Raw genomic sequence first — 17,969 nt, 5'->3', positions numbered from 1 at the left:
ACCCGCATGGGATGGACACTTTTCCCATTTCTGCTCTGATGTTGCAACCACGCCCCATGTAACGCACATGCATAAGCTACGCATGTTTATTCTCAGCTAAGGATAGCCATTTGGCAAAGTTTAGCTTTAAATTTGGGCTACTGGCTTTCACATTTCGAAATTAAAAGATGCAACATTTCATACCTTTTTCTGTTTTTGTGCCGAGTGGTTAGCATGTAGGTCTGTAGACACAGTCAGGAGATCAGGAAGACCTGGGTTCCAATCTCCACTTGGGCATCTGTGTGGAATTTGCACGTTCTCTCCGTCCAAAAACATGAATACGAGTGTGAATGATTGTCAACATATGTCCTGTGTTTGACTGGTGACCAGTTCAGGGTCTTGCCCAAAGACAGCTGGGATAGGCTCCAGCATACCTGTGACCCTAGTGAGGATAAGTGGCATAGAAAAAGGATGGATGTTGTTTTCGGCAATACAGCCTTGCTACTTAAATGATGAAAGTGGGTGTTGCTGGTGATATTTGTTAATGGTCTGTATGTTTAAAAAAGAAGTTTGATTTCCCAGTAAGCCACACGGGAATGATACAAACATTACTGGCCTCAAAATGTAATTACTATTTGATGTACATTCCCTGACTAAATGAACATGTTTGTCAATAAGGACAAACAAGCTATAAAAGAACCTATTGAGTTTTCATGCTTTAGATTTACCAAAAATGTGATGGACAAAATGACTAATTCTGTTTCAGCTGGCTTTTATTATTCAATGCAACACTGTTCCACCTTTTACATTTTCTTTTCTGTGTTAAAAATATAACAAATAACAGATTTTACCCAAGCAGTACTAGATTGGTAGCATCATGCATAAAATGACATTTGTCATTTCAACACGGTTTTAACTGGGGGTGGGGGAATAATGGGAAATATCAGCGTTTAATGGAAAAATTAAAAAAATGGGTATTTATTTGAGCTGTTATCATGAAATTTAATGCCAACAGTTTATAAGAAAAAAAAATATTCTAACATGTACAGACATTAGCATGACGTTAGCTCATCTTTAGGACATAACTTGTCGATGACACACTGGAGTCAAAGAGCAAACATGATGCTCCTGCAAGTGAGTAAAACCAACATTCCACTGCTATAAGTTAACAGCCATTTACACAATGTTCTTCCCTATTGTGCTCACACCCACCCACACACACACACACACACACAAAGACTGACTCCTGTCTGTCAAGGCATCGTGGTGCAAATACATACACTCAATCGTCTGGCTGTTTGTGTTGTGTTCTTGTGATGAAGTTGCTAAGCGGTGCTAATTTCCATGCTTTACTGTGGGTAGGCTTCAATCACCATGGCGTGGCCCTGGAAAACACAAACAAGTCAGGTGTCAACCAAGTAGATGAGTATGAGTAATAATCCGCCATGACTCACCTGTCCTCCTGCAGCACACGCCGCCAGCAGTCCGTACTGTCCTCCTTCTTTCTGGAGTCTGTGTGCAACCGTGGTGACCAGTCTGCAGCCGGTGGCACCGAACGGATGACCCAACGACAGAGAGCCGCCCCATTGGTTGAACTTCTCCATAGGAGGGGTACCCACCTGGAAGGAGATATTAGGTACGTGTCAAGATAGACAGAAACAACAACAACAACAACAAAAAGGAGGTTTACCTTCGATTTTCTGCCCATGTATGTCTGAGCGAACCAGTCAGAGTCCATTGCTTTCAGATTTGCCATTATCTGACCCTGGAACACAAGCAGGCATGCAGTACAGCTGCTTCGTTAACAGATACCAGAAAGGAAAAAAATGCAAGTAGAAATTAAAATTTCTAAATTGCATGTGAAATCAGAGAAATTATGTCAGCCATTCATTTAGAATATATATACACACACACACGGACAAAATTGTTGGTACCCCTCAGTTAATGAAATAAAAACACACAATGGTCACTGAAATCACTTGAAATTTACAAAAGTAATAATGAATTAAAAATATTGAAAATTAAACAATCAAAATCAGCCATCACTTTTGAAGTGTTGATTAACATAATATAAAAAATAAATTAATGAAACAGGCCTGGACAATTTAATACATTTTTATTTATTGTTACTTTTGTAAGTTTCAAGTGATTTCAGTGAGAATTGTGGGATTTTCTTTCTTTAACTGAGGGGTACCAACAATTTTGTCCAAGTGTGTACATAAAAGTATATAATCTGAAGTGCTATCATCTTGTGTCATGTCTGCATCACTGATACTACTATCACAATCCGGTTTATGTACTTCCGATAGCCCAACCACAAAATATGTAATAACTTACTGCAAACGCCTCGTGGAACTCAAAAACATCAATGTCATTCATGGTCAAGCCAGCACGTTCCAGAACCTTGGGTGTACTGTATGTTGGCCTGAAAGCATCGAACAGCAGTGTTATCATACATCACCACAAATATACACAATGAACTAGTGCAGACCTGCCAACCTATCACTGTGGGTACAATGATAGGGAGAAAGCACTCACCCCAGCAGCAGCTGATCTTTAGGATCCTGAGACACGTAGACAAAGTCTCTGCAAGGACAGGTATGACAAAGTATCAACAAAGTGTCTTTTTAGGGAAAACCAAGCAAAGAAGAGACACGATTACCTCAGGTAGGCTTTAGGCTTGTAGCCCATCGCCAGAGCTTTCTCTTCAGACATGATGAGCACAGCAGAGGCACCATCAGTCTAAAAGCATGAAGCGTATTGATGTTTAGGAACTAAGCCACACAGACGTGCACCAATTGTGCTTACCAAGAAGGAGGAGTTGGCGGCGGTGACCGTGCCGTGAGGCTTCACGAAGGCAGGTTTCAGTTTGGCCATTTGCTCCATAGAGGACGGACGGATGCCATTGTCCTTGGACACTATGTCCCGGCCTGAAAAATATATACAAGTAAAATATAGTACTATATACACCATATAGTATAATTATATAGTATGCAATTGTTTTAAAAGATGACATAAGATGTGTGGTACCTTAATGACCATTGGAACCCTACATTAGTAAGTTATCTTATCATATATAGGTTACGAGATTGATGTACAATATTAACCTGGCACTTTAAAGGAGATGACATCCTGCAGTAGACCCGCTTCCTGGGCCTTTTTAGCCAGAGAATGTGACCGCAGAGCAAACTCATCCTGCTCCACTCTGGAGACTCCAAACGCAGCAGCCAGACGGTCAGCGCTGTGGCCCATCGTTTCGGCGGTGGAGAATTCAGCAACAGCAGGAAGCTACATACATACAGCAAATAAAAAGTTGCGATATCATAAATACAGGAAGTAGAAACTCTTAAGTGTGTTTCGTGACTATGTACCTCTGGTGAGAAGTGTGCCATGCGGATGCTGCCAATCAAACCGAGCCTCTGGCCGAGGGTCTTCGCCTTGTTGAGTGACAGCATGGTCTTCCTCATTTTGCGGCTGTGACGGATAGGAACATCGGACATGAACTCCACTCCTCCTGCCACCACGGCATCGCACTGGCCGGCAGCAATTAGACCAACAGCTGGACAGAAGGGAGGGAAATGTAGCAACAAAAAAAAAAAAACAATAAAAATGGGAAATATTTCTGTTAGAGGATTGAGCTCTCTTGCTTCCAATCAAGGTTCTACACCATCCCAAATCTCCATTCATAACCACTCCAGGTCCTGACGTACCTGAGGTCATTGCCTGGTTGGAGGAGATGCATGCCATGGTGACCGTGTGAGCTGGGATCTTGTCAGAGAAGCCCGCACCCAGTGCAGCCTGAGAGAAGCACGACACAGATTAAAGACCCGACAGCAGCTCTTGGTACGTTTAAAATGTACACATCTGTTTTACCTCTCTTGCGACATTGCTTGTCTTGACTTCTTGAATGACCGTTCCATAGATGATGTAGTCCACAGCATCTTTAGAAATCCCCGTCTTGTGCAGCAGACCCCTATTTAGCGAACAAATAGCATCATATCAGCAACAGACAATTACAGCATTCTCTACCATACACAGCAGGAGTGGGACTGTTTTGACTCGCTGGCCGTCTATATATAGTTGGTCATCAAATAGAACAACATATTTACTCACGGTGCCACAGCAAGCTAACATCACATAAATCAACTACAACTATGTGCGTAATAAACAACTAAGCACTAAACCTAACATGCAACTTAAACTGTTGTTTACAAGTGCCCACAAGGCATGCTGGGCAGTCCAGCGGCAACAACTATGAATGGTGAAACATTAGCTATCAGGAGTATGTGAACACTGCTTCCCTGACAACCTCCTAACATGTTTTGAAATCAAGCAAAAGTGGTAACATGTTGGGAGGGAAGAGAACCACAAGCTACCCAGTATGGGGGTTGTGCATAGACGCTTATTTGAAAGGCCACATGGTGCAGTAGCTAGGTTACATTGTGTGTTGACATGTGTTTGGATGGCTTTTTTTGTGAAAGCTAGAGACTGCATCTGACTAGTCCCTGTACGACGCAAGCAAGCCATGTTGCCAGCTACAGCACCGGTGTTAAAGGTTTATAGAAAATCAAGACATTTGGCGGTGTGCAGTTTTCCCAACCCCAGATATAGCGGCGACAGTTCCTTGCTATGACAAAACATTTAAGACTGGATCTCTATGAATGAACGCAGGCATAGGGCACTCACTGTAGAGCTGCTCTGGCCAAGTCATGAGGCATGAGGTCGGCATACCTGTAAATATACAGCAAAGTCAATTTCAAGCAGCTGAAGTCATTTTTTTGAAGGAATCTGCATTTACAAGTACAACGTACGTCGTTCCAGACAACAGGAAAGGGGTTCGTACTCCTTCAACCAGCACTATGTTCTTCAAGCCAGGGCGGGCCAGTGTTTTCTTGCTTTTTGTTTGAGCTGTGAAAAACAATCACAAAGGTTAGCACAGTAACGCCATCCATCATCATGGCTGTAATGTGGAAGTAGCTGTTACCTTGAGCCTGCAGCTCAGCCGTCGTACCCAGGGACCGTACAGCTGAAACAAATATAATCAACTCAACACCAAATAGATGGCAGAAATAGCGCCTCCACTGATGTATTTTGATACTATTTGTAATTATACATTTTATACTTACCACACTGCAGAGCCCATTTCGGGCTGACAGGGGAGCAACGCACCGACTTCAGCAGCATGGAAGCCATTATGTTCTGCAAAGGAAGGCCAACTGTAACACTGCAGTCACCTTTAACGATTAAATCCGCTGCCAACTCATGACAAAGTGTGTGGCTATATAGGTCTGCAAATGGTTACCAAAAACAACTCACATATGTTGCAATAAATATACAATAACTGTTTTTTTCCTATGGGTTCTACATAGAGAGTTAGGTTGCAGGTCACGCGGTATAGTGTGATAACATATAGAAGAACGTGGAAAAATACGTTTAGCCTGAAATAAAGCAAGTCATTTAAATGACGACATGTTTAATGTGGCTCGCACTGTGAATGAAGAAAATCACATTTCATTGACTGTCACCCTGTCAACTCATTCCATCTATGACCCTTCACCTAGATGTGCTAGCCTGACGACGTCGCACCCGCTCAAGACCAAAATGGGGTCAGAAGTATTTCAAGGTCGTATTTATGTTTAAATGATCGAATGTATACCAAACATGAAATACAAATGTCAAATATGTCATTTTATAACACTGCTGAATGCGAATGTTAGCTTGTTGCCTACATTCACTTTACCGTAGAGTTTCCCGTTTTGGAACAGTTTGTCAAGCGATTATAGCACACTCGAAACATTTAGCAAACAACGTATAAATCTCCTTAATTAAAACGACCTTACCTGTAAATAAAGTACGTATTCACAAACGCAGCTTCCCTGTTAAAGGCTTGTCTGGTCACAGCTCATCTGGACTACAAAACCCGCTCATACTGTCAAGGACCCACGTCTTTTTTTAGCTGGCTAAATATATGCCTGAGCAAATCTACGCGTCACCAGTGTTTTGACAACGCAACTATTTTGTTTTGCTTCTTTTGGAACTCGTATTTAGTAATGTAAACGTCATAAAGTAATTTTTCATATGCAAGCAAATTTCACTATTTTGTCATTTGACTATTTTTTTTCTGGCGGTATTTTAGTATACTTCAAAGGGCCTTCCGTCATTCAATTTTCGAGCTCTATTGCGCCCCCTTGAGTTTGACTGTCCTTTTCTTGGTCTCCAGTGTCAGTTAGACATGGCTGCTACTCTTTCTGCCGGGGTTTTCTCTCGGTTTGCAACTAGGAAATATCTCTTATTGCCAGGTACGTGACACAAACATACATGTACTGTGTAGTGTGACTGAAGACTATTTTCAGTTAAATCAAGCGGTAGAAAATGAATGAATGAATCTTCAGTTTCCATTGATCTACTCCAGGTGAACTTTCGCCTATATCGTAGCAGCAGTGTTTACGCTTGGTGGCGCTAAAGATGTGCTAAAACTCTTTGAAATACAGTACGTTTCTCACACTTGTGGCTGGAGTTTTATTAATACAATTAAGTCAGATGACCGGCAAAATTAATGCGTCAAGAAAGTAAATTTCACCACTGAGTGTCAGAGGTCACAAAGCTGTCTCTTGTTTTTTAGGCCATGCAAGACGATGCATTTCGGTGTCTTCATCACTGGCAGGTACCAATCAACTTGAAGTCATTGGCCATTCCTTTGCTTTGTATTGATTTTTCACATTAAGACCATGTTTCGGAACCAGTGTCCTTGTGCAAGGACAGTGTTACAGAACATTTGTGATATTTATGCTTATATCCTGCATACTAACAATGTCACACTGTCGCCATAAGTCTGACAATCTCTGATCTGGCTGTTTTCTTTTCCCCGTTCAGCTCGAACACACGTCAGCTACGAGCTCAAGGATGATGTTGCGGTTATCCGACTCAATGATCCAGCATCCAAGGTGAGTTTGTGTTCACGACAGAGACACATGCCAAAGGATTTGTGACAGTCTTGCCCGGCTGTCGGTGACATGTATGACATGATTATTCATGTGTGTGCGCAGGTGAACACACTGTCTGTGCAGATGCAGTCTGAGTTGACAGAAGTGATGGGTGAGATTTGGTCCAACGGAGCTGTAAAAAGTGCCGTTCTTATTTCTAGCAAGCCTGGCTGCTTTATCGCTGGAGCGGATATCAAGTAAGATGTGAAGTCGCACTTCTCTACTTGTGTCTCGTTTGGTGGTTTGTCTTGCGTGAGGTCACACCGCATTTGGCATTTTTCCAATAATTATACAACTTAAGCATTCCCACTGTCTGTGCAGTATGATCCAGGCCTGCAAGAGCAGTGAGGAGGTTACCCGTCTCTCCCAGGAAGGTCAGAAGATGTTTGAGAGGATTGAGAAGTCTCCCATCCCTATTGTGGCTGCCATCAATGGCTCCTGTTTAGGTGGAGGCCTTGAGGTGCGTGTTTCAAAATTAGCCACAACGAATGGGAAATGGCTGCTTACTAAATCAATCTTTTGTGACTTTTCTGTTAGTTTGCCATAGCCTGCCAGTATCGAATCGCTACCAAAAGTCGAAAAACAGTACTGGGCACACCAGAGGTCATGCTTGGTCTGCTGCCTGGAGCGGGTGGCACCCAGAGACTACCCCAAATGGTATGCATACACACACTCATGTTAATCAGTAGGCTACTAGGCACTGTCACATTCTTGCGCTATTGGCTACTGAATTTCACTAGAGGATTTTAAGGTCAAACTTCTCACTAAGGGGCATATTAGTTGACAACATATGCAATATTATTGTTGTGTGTGTGTGTGTGTGTAAAGGTGGGTCTCCCTGGAGCGTTTGACATGATGCTGACAGGCAGAAACATCCGGGCTGATAAAGCTAAGAAGATGGGGCTAGTGCACCAGCTTGTGGACCCTCTGGGTATGTGCTCTGCATGGTATTATCATACTGTTTCATTTTGTGTATTCTATATTTACATAAACATAAACACAATATTAAACCTCTATTCCAAAAAAAACAACTACTATTTTTCCAACATTCATTGTAATATTGGGGATGCCATGCATGTTATACAACATGCAAATATACAGTGAAGAAAATAAGTATTTGAACACCCTGCTATTTTGCTATTTCTCCCACTTAGAAATCATGGAGGGGTCTGAAATTTTCATCGTAGGTGCATGTCCACTGTGAGAGAGATAAACTAAAAAGAAAAATCCAGAAATCACAATGCATGATTTTTTAACAATTTATTTGTGTGATACAGCTGCAAATAAGTATTTGAACACCTGTGTATCATCTAGAATTCTGACCCTGAAAGACCTGTTAGTCTGCCCATTAGAAGTCCACCTGCACTCCATGTATCATCCTGAATCAGATGCACCTGTTTGAGGTTGTTAGCTGCATAAATACACCTGTCCACCCCATACAATCAGTAAGACTTTAACTTGTAACATGGCGAAGACCAAAGAGCTGTCCAAAGACACCAGAGACAAAATTGTACACCTCCACAAGGCTGGAAAGGGCTACGGAGCAATTACCAAGCAGCTTGGTGAAAAAAGGTCCACTGTTGGAGCTATCATTAGAAAATGGAAGAAGCTAAACATGACGGTCAATCTCAATCGGAGTGGAGCCCCATGCAAGATATCACCTCGTGGGGTCTCAATGATTCTAAGAAAGGTGAGGAATCAGCCCAGAACTACACGACAGGACTTGGTCAATGACCTGAAAAGAGCTGGGACCACCGTTTCCAAGGTTACTGTAGGTAATACACTAAGACGTCATGATGTGAAATCATGCATGGCACGAAAGGTTCCCCTGCTTAAACCAGCACATGTCAAGGCCCGTCTTAAGTTTGCATATGACCATTTGGATGATACAGAGGAGTCATGGGAGAACGTTTTATGGTCAGATGAGACCAAAATAGAACTTTTTGGTCATAATTCCAATAAGCGTGTTTGGAGGAAGAAGAATGAAGAGTACAATCCGAAGAACACCATCCCTACTGTGAAGCATGGGGGTGGTAGCATCATGCTTTGGGGGTGTTTTTCTGCACATGGGACAGGACGAGTGCACTGCATTAAAGAGAGGATGACTGGGGCCGTGTATTGTGAGATTTTGGGGAACAACCTCCTTCCCTCTGTCAGAGCATTGAAGATGGGTCGTGGCTGGGTCTTCCAACACGACAACGACCCGAAGCACACAGCCAGGAAAACCAAGGAGTGGCTCCGTAAGAAGCATATCAAGGTTCTAGCATGGCCCAGCCAGTCTCCAGACCTGAACCCAATCGAAAATCTTTGGAGGGAGCTCAAACTCCGTGTTTCTCAGCGACAGCCCAGAAACCTGACTGATCTAGAGAAGATCTGTGTGGAGGAGTGGGCCAAGATCCCTCCTGCAGTGTGTGCAAACCTGGTGAAAAACTACAGGAAACGTTTGACCTCTGTAATAGCAAACAAAGGCTACTGTACCAAATATTAACATTCATTTTCTCAGGTGTTCAAATACTTATTTGCAGCTGTATCACACAAATAAATTGTTAAAAAATCATGCATTGTGATTTCTGGATTTTTCTTTTTAGTTTATCTCTCTCACAGTGGACATGCACCTACGATGAAAATTTCAGACCCCTCCATGATTTCTAAGTGGGAGAAATAGCAAAATAGCAGGGTGTTCAAATACTTATTTTCTTCACTGTAGATTGCATTTTTACATCATACGAAAAATTAGCATAATAGATCCCCTTTAAATAATGTTTGTAAACTTACTTATAATATTATGACTTTATTCCCGTATTATGCCCCCAGCATTATTTTGTTTTGTTTGTCATATTACGACTTTTTGAAAAAAAATCTTTTTTGGTATGTCAACTCTCGTGAGGATAAGCGGTAGAAAATGAATGAATCAACTTTATGCTACTAAAACGTTACGTTTCCTTATAAAATTATGTAATTATTCTCATATAATTGTGACTTTTTAAGTTTTTTAAACCTTTTTCTTCTTAATATTTTGACTTTATTCTGCAGATGTTTCTATTTTTCAATTTTTTTGTTAGTTTTTTTAGTTTTCATGTTAAATTGTGTTTTACACCCTTGCTGTAAAAGATTGTGATTTGATGCAAATTAATTGTCAGTATGTTGATTGAAAAAACATCCAATTTGGTTCAAATATTATTCTGTGATTTATTCAAAAGGGTGTTTTCCCAATTTTCTGTATATTCTACGTGAGGTACTATTGCCTTATTCGGATTAATCCAGTATGGTTCTGTGTCCAATCACTCCAGGTCCCGGAGTGAAGCCTGCAGAGGAAAGAACGATTGAATACCTGGAGGAAGTAGCAGTGGGCGTGGCTAAGGGAATAGCCAACAAGACTGTTCCCCTTGCCAAGCAGAAAAGTCTCATGCAGAGTAAGAGTGTAGCCCAGGGGTGGGCAAACTACGGCCCGGGGGCCACATCCGGCCCGCCAAGTGTTTGAATACGGCCCGCCCAATCTTTCCAAAGTATTTCATTTAAACTCAACATACAACCTGGCATCATGGCCTGAGCCAACCTTTTGATGATTTTATCAATTTCGTTTTTTGACATGGTCTGTTGGTTATTATAATTATTATATTAATGCTAATTATTATATTAATTATATATAATATTATTATATTTGCATATTTTACATAATAATAATATAATAATTATTATTTTAATTTTATTGTAATATTATAATATTTTATTATTTTTAAAATATTTAAATATAAATATAAAATAATAAATAATAATAGCAGATTGCATGACAATTTTACAGATACAATAATACCAGATGGACTGTTACGTGTAAAATACATACTCTGCCACCCCCCCCGTAAATTTTGTCATATCAATGCGGCCCGCGAGTCAAAAAGTTTGCCCACCCCTGGTGTAGCCACATTAATCATCAGGGATTCTCATTTTCACCCTGACCTTCTGTTTTGTATGTGTGCAGAGCTCCAGGACACAGTGATGGGTCTTGGTCCAGTCAAGAAGAAGATCTACAACACTGTTACTGAGAAGGTCCAGAAACAAACCAAAGGACTCTACCCTGCTCCTGTCAAAATCATTGAGGTATTGCATGTAGAATGTAAGAAAAAAACTGAAGTAAAGCACAGGACTCACTCACCGCATATATGTGTGTGTGTGTGTGTGTGTTGCTCTTCAATTGAGTAGTCAGTCAAGACTGGAGTGGAGGAAGGAAAAGAAGCGGGCTATCTGGCCGAATCTGAGGTACGTTTGTCCTCCCTTGTTTCAGACCTACTGGGTTGAGAGTGAAACAAGAGATGGGTGATAAGAATTTTAATCATGGTGTTGGTGGTAGAGGCAAAGAAAGTCAAATATTACAGCAGGGAAAACAAAAAGTTAGAGGGATAGGAGAAGGGAGCTGAGGATGCATCATGGGACGTCTCTAAGCAGGCTAGGCCCAGAACAGCCAGTCCTATTTAGAAATGTATCAAAAAGACGTGAAGAGGATTTCACCGGAGAGGAGTCGGATGGTTGCAGGTAGACCATAAAGGAAGATCTCCTCAGATTCTATTCACAATGCACACACTATCTACATCTGTTCTGCTCTTGCCTACTTTTGCCTGTCTTGCAGAACTTTGGGAAGCTGGCAGTGACATCAGAGTCCAAAGCCCTGATTGGCCTGTATCATGGTCAGGTTACTTGTAAGAAGAACCGATTTGGCACGCCAAAGAAGGAAGTCAAGTAAGAGCCTTATACATTGGCTGGTACACCTGAAAGGTCATGTATCAAACAAAGCTACAGTTACGCTATTGACTCTCTTGATATAAGACAGCGACAGACGCACTCAAATAAAATATTTATAAATTCATATTCTCAGAATTTGTCTTTAAAAAAAGTTGTCTTATATTCAAGGATGACTTCTATTAAGATCAATCATGTTACACTGCAGTGTAACATCTTGGAGCCATTTTAGGTCTTGTAGTGCCTGCTGAAGTGTCCAAAAGTGTGCTTATTTGCACATGTTCTGTCTGCCAGGACTCTTGCAATCCTTGGTGCAGGTCTAATGGGAGCAGGCATCGCTCAGGTATCCGTAGACAAAGGACTCAACACCATATTGAAGGACGCCACAGTCGAAGGCATCAGCAGAGGAGAAGAGCAGGTCTACAAAGGGTATCTACCACGAAAAGAGTAAATCTTAAAAGGAAGACCTTCAATCTCACTAGGATTATATTCCCAGTCTGAACACCAAGGTGAAGAAGAGAGCGCTGTCATCATTTGAGCGGGACGCCACAATGTCCAACCTCTCCACGCAGCTGGACTACACGGGCTTCTCATCCGCCGACATGGTGATAGAGGCCGTGTTTGAGGACATCAGCATTAAACACAAAGTCCTCAAGGAGGTGGAGGCTGTGAGTGTAATCTGAATCTGATCACGTCGGTTCAATCCAAAATGTCCAATTACTCCCCGCTCGTTTTACACAAGTCTGTCTTTGTTCAGGTGATCCCTTCTCACTGCGTGTTCGCCTCCAACACTTCAGCGCTACCCATTAAGGATATAGCTGTTGCAAGCAAACGGCCTGAAAAGGTCAGCATACACTCACTGATGACCCTGAATGTGTTGACAAAATGAATCATTGGCAGTACCATTGAAACATCTTCTATTTATAGGTTATCACATGGTTTGTCTGGTATCAGGTCAGGTATCATGCCCCCAAGTGTCAGTATCAGCCCGAGACCGAAGGCGGGGCATGATACTGGGCCTGATACCAGACAAACCATGTGATAATCTTATTATCACATACTATTTAATCATGAGCTTATTATCACGTACTATTTAATCAAAAGACCATTTTGATTCCAGAAAATGTTCAGTTTATTACATGTATTATATCTAAACAGTGTAAACACAATAATTGCAAAAATATTTCAACAATAATATTTTATCAACAGTCTTATCTTATCAATGTCTGACAATTAAAGTTCCATTAATCTAGTTTGGGTTTTTTGGTGACTGGAGAAGCACTAGGCACTAAGCACTCGTGTGCTGTTCTCTGATTGGATGTTTCACGGGCACGATACCAGAGCAGCGCGCTCTGAGTGGACAGCTACGGGGGCTGATACTGGACATGGTTAAACTCTATATTTTATCAGTATCACTGCCCTGGGCTTTGACACAGTATCATTTCGGCCTTTTCCCGTATCATTCATGGGCGCTTTCTAGGGTACAGGGCCAATTAATACTGTAGTATGTGATAATCGGGTGTATACCATGTGTGTAATGCTAAATGTAATTACGGAATGTACAGGTGATCGGCATGCACTACTTCTCACCGGTGGACAAGATGCAGCTGCTGGAGATCATCACCACCGATAAGACATCCAAAGACACACTGGCCTCGGCTGTCAGCGTGGGCCTCAAACAGGGCAAGATTGTCATCGTTGTTGGAGTAAGGGCAATACCCCCCCTAATATTAGCTACACTAAAGCTCAAAAGTTTGGGATCACTTGCAAATTGAAAAACATTTTCATGCATTTCACAAAATGTTTTATCCATTTCACAAACAATGAAAATGGATCATGATTTTCTACATAGAGGCCTACTATCAACAACTGTCAGTCCTCTGCATTAATCTCATGGTATGGATGCTAATCCAAGTTCACCATTATATAAGGCTAATAGATTATTAGAAAACACATATAAAAAAAATCTCTTCCCATGCTGTTAACTACTCCCTTCAGAGAGCTGCACAAACTGGGTCTAACAAGGATACAAAAACGATGCACAACTATGCAAGAAGACAAATATCTGAGTGTGTACCTGGCAGCTGCACTAAATAGTAGCTGTCAAACATCAGTGTCAGTATCAACAGTGAACAGTCAGATCTCAGACTGGCCAAAAACATTTCCAATTGATCCCAAACTTTTGAGCGGTAGTGTACATTTCCACCAAGCAGTAACGTACACTGTCCTCCTCCTCCTCACAGGATGGCCCTGGGTTTTACACCACTCGCTGCTTGGCTCCCATGCTGGCAGAAGCTGTCAGGGTGCTTCAGGTGACTGAAGACTTCATACAGATCTGGTCCATGTTAAGACTTTTCAAACCTGGAGCCTCTCAACCGTGACCTTTTTGCTCATCTAACTCAGGAAGGTGTCGGTCCAAAGAAGCTTGACAGCTTGACAACCAGCTTTGGTTTTCCCGTCGGTGCGGCAACACTCGCTGATGAAGTCGGCATTGATGTGGCAGCTCATGTGGCCGAGGTAATGTTGTCTGCATCACAGGCGTCGCATGCGTTAACCCCGTTAATAACTAAGACAATAAGACAGAATGTGTATTTGATTGCAGGATCTGGGGAATGCTTTTGGTTCTCGCTTTGGAGGTGGGAATGTGGACGTTCTGAAGACCATGGTAGAGAAAGGCTTCAAAGGTATGGAATGAGAACATCATCCAAATGAAGTCTTAAAAGTCAACTATTATGCAAAATCGTGTATAATCATGACATGTGAGAAATATGCCTCGCTTGTTTACTCCACTTTTGAGTGAAGAGGTGCTCAAATGCTCGCTTTTGCAGTCGATCGTGACAACATGGAGGAAAAACCTCATAGAGGTGACCCCACTTCTGACCCGCCCCTAGATAGAACAGCTTCACTACACATCTGAAAACAAAGCCAAGATCTCTGTCATATATATATATATATGTATGTATGTATGTGTGTATGTGTGTATATATATATATATATATATATATATAATGTATGTATATGTGTGTGTATATGTATGTGTGTGTGTATATGTATATATATATATATATACGTATATACACACACACATATATATATATATATATACACATATATAAACGTTATCATTTTGTTTTTCTAGAGTGTAACCGAATGTTACATATTTTCAGAACTAAATTAAGGATTTTGAAGTAACTAAATTGCTAAATGAACTAAAATTGGGATATGTAGTATTCTACACTGGTCACTAGGTGTCAGTAATGCCACTGTAATGTTCGGCGAGACACACCATCTCCAGACTGGATTGCCAAAACAAGAAGCTTTTATTGCAGGTTTGAATGACCTCACAACAGGCACAATAATAACATAATCATAATAACAACACAAGTCACTGATGCGACTGCAAAGCTGGAACTCAACTCTGAACCCTTGACGTCACTTCCACTGTCTGCCACCCACTCATTTCCCCTTGCAACACACACAAACATGACTTTTAATAAATATCTTATTTTCTCGTATTATGTCTAGCATATTAGGTAACACACGAGTAAAGGTGACTTGTTTCATGTCTAGAGGGCTCTAATGTTAAAAATTGGATTTAGAATGTTATAAACAGGTTTTCTATCCTTTGACTGTGAAAATATTAATAATATTTGATAAAATTTGCCAGAAATTATGTCATTATGGGACCCTTAAATTTAAGTTGACACTGTTCCATTAGAGTCCTGTAGGTGACAGCACATTAAATATTCTTTAGCAGCTTCCAACTAAATGAAGAAAACATGTCATATGCCAGGGCGGCACGGCGGTCTAGTGGTGAGCGCGCCGACCTCACAGCTAGGAGACCAGGGTTCAATTCCATCTCTGTGTGGAGTTTGCATGTTCTCCCCGTGCATGCGTGGGTTTTCTCCGGGTACTCCGGTTTCCTCCCACATTCCAAAAACATGCTAGGTTAATTGGCCACTCCAAATTGTCCATAGGTATGAATGTGAGTGTGAATGGTTGTTTGTCTATATGTGCCCTGTGATTGGCTCCGCCTCACGCCTGAAGACAGCTGGGATAGGCTCCAGCACCCCCCGCGACCCTCGTGAGGAAAAGCGGTAGAAAATGAATGAATGAATGAATGTCATATGCCATGCCTATATGCTACGTCTATGCTACTTGATACATACCGCTATATTATATACAAGGATGTTTTTAACATCTAAAGTAGTTTTATTGGCACACATCGTAATTCAATTTCATTTTGCATTGCAATTTATGAAGAAAAAGAATTACTACTGTTTGTATTGCTTCCAATTATTCTCTTGTGAAGGTCGCAAATCAGGAAAAGGCTGTTTTATCTATGGCAAAGCCACAAAAGACAAGCGCGTCAATCCCGATGCTGAAGCCATCCTCAAGAAGTACAGACTCTCCGCCCCCCCTACAGTGTAAGAGGACATCCTGTGGCGTATTTATCTGTATTGTGTCACTCGCAACACGCTCTGCAAGTCATGTTGTCTGTCCCTTTTTGTTGCAGATCATCCGACTCCGACATCCAGTACAGACTAGTGTCTCGCTTTGTCAACGAGGCCGTGTTGTGTCTCCAGGAGGGAATCCTGATGAATCCAATAGAGGGAGACATTGGCGCTGTGTTTGGACTCGGCTTCCCCCCCTGCCTGGGAGGTATGTCGCAGACCCTGAAAGAAAAGAATGAATGAAAACCAATGGAGCTTGCCTGAGAGAACAAGAGGCCGGTTGACTTACCCGTGAACCACTAATTTGGTTCATTCTTTTGCATGAAGGTCCTTTCAGGTTTGTGGACGCGTTTGGTGCCGAGCGTCTCGTCAGTACCATGAGGCGTTTTGAGGAAGTGTATGGAAACCAGTTTACGCCATGCCAGCTCTTACTGGACCACGCTAAAGATTCCAGCAAGAAGTTCCACAAGTGATCCGTCTCCTTTAAATCATTTGGCCAAAAAGAAACCTCTTCGACATTGATCTTCACTTACCATTTTTTCTCAAGGCAGAATATTTCATACATGTACTGTACTGATACTGTACAGTCCTCCCTCGCTACATCGCACCTTTGTTGTATCATGCTTTTTTTCCCCAAAAATGAATTTAGCAAGCGACCTCTGACTTATTGTTCACTGTGGCCTATTCTGTCAAATTGATATACTGAAAAACATGTCCTATGTAGCATTCTGGTCACTGGGCGAGACATTACCTTACTGCTGCATGGAGTCAGCCTTGGTGTTTTGTTAGGAAGTGGTCACTTTTTGGCAGGGAAAAAAGTTCTCCTCCCATTTCATGTGGAAGTGGTAATTTTTTAATACTCTTTTAGACACTGATTTATTCGTTCTAACTCAGTTGCCTGCCATGTTTAAAGCAGCGGCCGTCTCGTGTCTCTGCAGTAGTTCCGTGGCCTGTGCAATGTGGTGTAAGGAGTAATCCTAAATATCTACAGCATACTTAGTGGAATCTTCTGCTCACCCCAAGTTGTTTACTGCTGACTCTAGAAATTGAAAATCAATTCATTTTGCCTTTTGATAGAACGGATGTTGGCTTGCCTTGGGAGGGACGCCTCATACTCTACTAACTTATGTCAAAGTGTTACATCAACATGGTGGATGTGATTTGTTACAGTTGTACACAATAACAGCATGCAAACACCAACCGAATGTACTAAGTCATCAAGAATGTAGTGATTGCCTCAGTATGTACTATCATCGATTATGGTATCATTTTTGAAGTTTTCATCATGTAACAGGCCTTACGATGTTAATAGTTTTTTTTTTTAAAGCCATGTTAAACTGTTGAATCACAGCGTTCAATGATGAAGTGAAAGAAGTGTCAACAAATAAATTCAAGCATGATTTAATTTATTATTTCTGCATGGCTAAATCAAGCATTTCAACCAAAGTGTTCTGAGGTACATTTTAGAAACTCTATTTTTGAGGCAGTCAAAAATCCCAAGAAAGCTTGGCCACAAACAAGGATTACAAAAGAGAACAAATTGTGTTAAGGGAATGTTAAAAATGTCACTCTGATAACAAACATGCTGTACTTGGATTGATTTATTATGTATGACAGCTGGCGTTTAATCTTTCTTTTATATCATCACAATATCTTTTTGAGGTTTCTGCCACTTCTAGTGCCTTCTAGTGGGGTCAACATTGCACAACATTTGACAACAGTGTCAACTGAGCTGTGGTCCAGAGAATTATACATGGAATTCAACAGGTGGCGCCAAATGAATTCTCCCTGATTGAGAGTGAGAGCTTTTCTTCCTGTC

At 41.4% G+C, this 17,969-nt stretch overlaps 2 protein-coding genes across 2 annotated transcripts; one reads left to right on the top strand and one right to left on the bottom strand.

Moving 5' to 3' along the window:
- Positions 1 to 734: 734 nt before the first annotated feature.
- hadhb (hydroxyacyl-CoA dehydrogenase trifunctional multienzyme complex subunit beta) lies at positions 735 to 5,944 on the bottom strand. Its single transcript, XM_058057567.2, has 16 exons — positions 5,820 to 5,944; positions 5,106 to 5,178; positions 4,964 to 5,005; positions 4,791 to 4,887; positions 4,666 to 4,710; positions 3,853 to 3,952; positions 3,690 to 3,777; positions 3,351 to 3,538; positions 3,087 to 3,267; positions 2,788 to 2,909; positions 2,642 to 2,721; positions 2,518 to 2,565; positions 2,317 to 2,404; positions 1,670 to 1,744; positions 1,434 to 1,598; positions 735 to 1,364 (listed from the first exon to the last, which is right to left on the bottom strand). The coding sequence occupies exons 2-16, from the start codon at positions 5,170 to 5,172 to the stop codon at positions 1,329 to 1,331; spliced, it is 1,422 nt and encodes a 473-aa protein (XP_057913550.2). The 5' UTR covers positions 5,173 to 5,178; positions 5,820 to 5,944; the 3' UTR covers positions 735 to 1,328.
- A 255-nt stretch (positions 5,945 to 6,199) lies between these two features.
- On the top strand, positions 6,200 to 17,555 carry hadhaa (hydroxyacyl-CoA dehydrogenase trifunctional multienzyme complex subunit alpha a). Its single transcript, XM_058057560.2, has 21 exons — positions 6,200 to 6,278; positions 6,602 to 6,643; positions 6,853 to 6,923; positions 7,026 to 7,159; positions 7,284 to 7,422; positions 7,500 to 7,619; positions 7,791 to 7,893; positions 10,253 to 10,375; positions 10,942 to 11,060; positions 11,163 to 11,219; positions 11,587 to 11,696; positions 11,991 to 12,125; positions 12,193 to 12,364; positions 12,454 to 12,540; positions 13,262 to 13,402; positions 13,940 to 14,008; positions 14,100 to 14,213; positions 14,299 to 14,380; positions 16,009 to 16,123; positions 16,213 to 16,358; positions 16,478 to 17,555. Exons 1-21 carry the CDS (start codon positions 6,212 to 6,214, stop codon positions 16,621 to 16,623), a joined length of 2,292 nt encoding a protein of 763 aa, XP_057913543.2. The 5' UTR covers positions 6,200 to 6,211; the 3' UTR covers positions 16,624 to 17,555.
- The last annotated feature ends 414 nt before the right edge of the window (positions 17,556 to 17,969 follow it).

The sequence above is a fragment of the Doryrhamphus excisus genome, linkage group LG19, assembly GCF_037039965.1.
Source record: "Doryrhamphus excisus strain RoL-2023G ecotype Guam linkage group LG19, RoL_Dexc_Guam_v1.1, whole genome shotgun sequence".
NCBI lineage: Eukaryota > Metazoa > Chordata > Actinopteri > Syngnathiformes > Syngnathidae > Doryrhamphus > Doryrhamphus excisus.
The sequence above is the reverse complement of the archived record's forward strand: the minus strand, read 5'-3'. Positions and strand labels throughout refer to the sequence as shown.

What these genes read in the sequence shown, in the direction of transcription:
- hadhaa (XM_058057560.2), top strand. Translation starts at nt 6,212, where the DNA reads ATGGCTGCTACTCTTTCTGCCGGGGTTTTCTCTCGGTTTGCAACTAGG. An exon ending in GCTATCTGGCCGAATCTGAG is followed by an intron (nt 11,220 to 11,586) that starts GTACGTTTGTCC and finishes CCTGTCTTGCAG; the next exon opens with AACTTTGGGAAGCTGGCAGT. An exon ending in CTCTCCGCCCCCCCTACAGT is followed by an intron (nt 16,124 to 16,212) that starts GTAAGAGGACAT and finishes TTTTTGTTGCAG; the next exon opens with ATCATCCGACTCCGACATCC.
- hadhb (XM_058057567.2), bottom strand. Translation starts at nt 5,172, where the DNA reads ATGGCTTCCATGCTGCTGAAGTCGGTGCGTTGCTCCCCTGTCAGCCCG. An exon ending in CATCTCCTTTAAAGTGCCAG is followed by an intron (nt 2,910 to 3,086) that starts GTTAATATTGTA and finishes TATATTTTTCAG; the next exon opens with GCCGGGACATAGTGTCCAAG. An exon ending in CGTGTGCTGCAGGAGGACAG is followed by an intron (nt 1,365 to 1,433) that starts GTGAGTCATGGC and finishes TGTGTTTTCCAG; the next exon opens with GGCCACGCCATGGTGATTGA.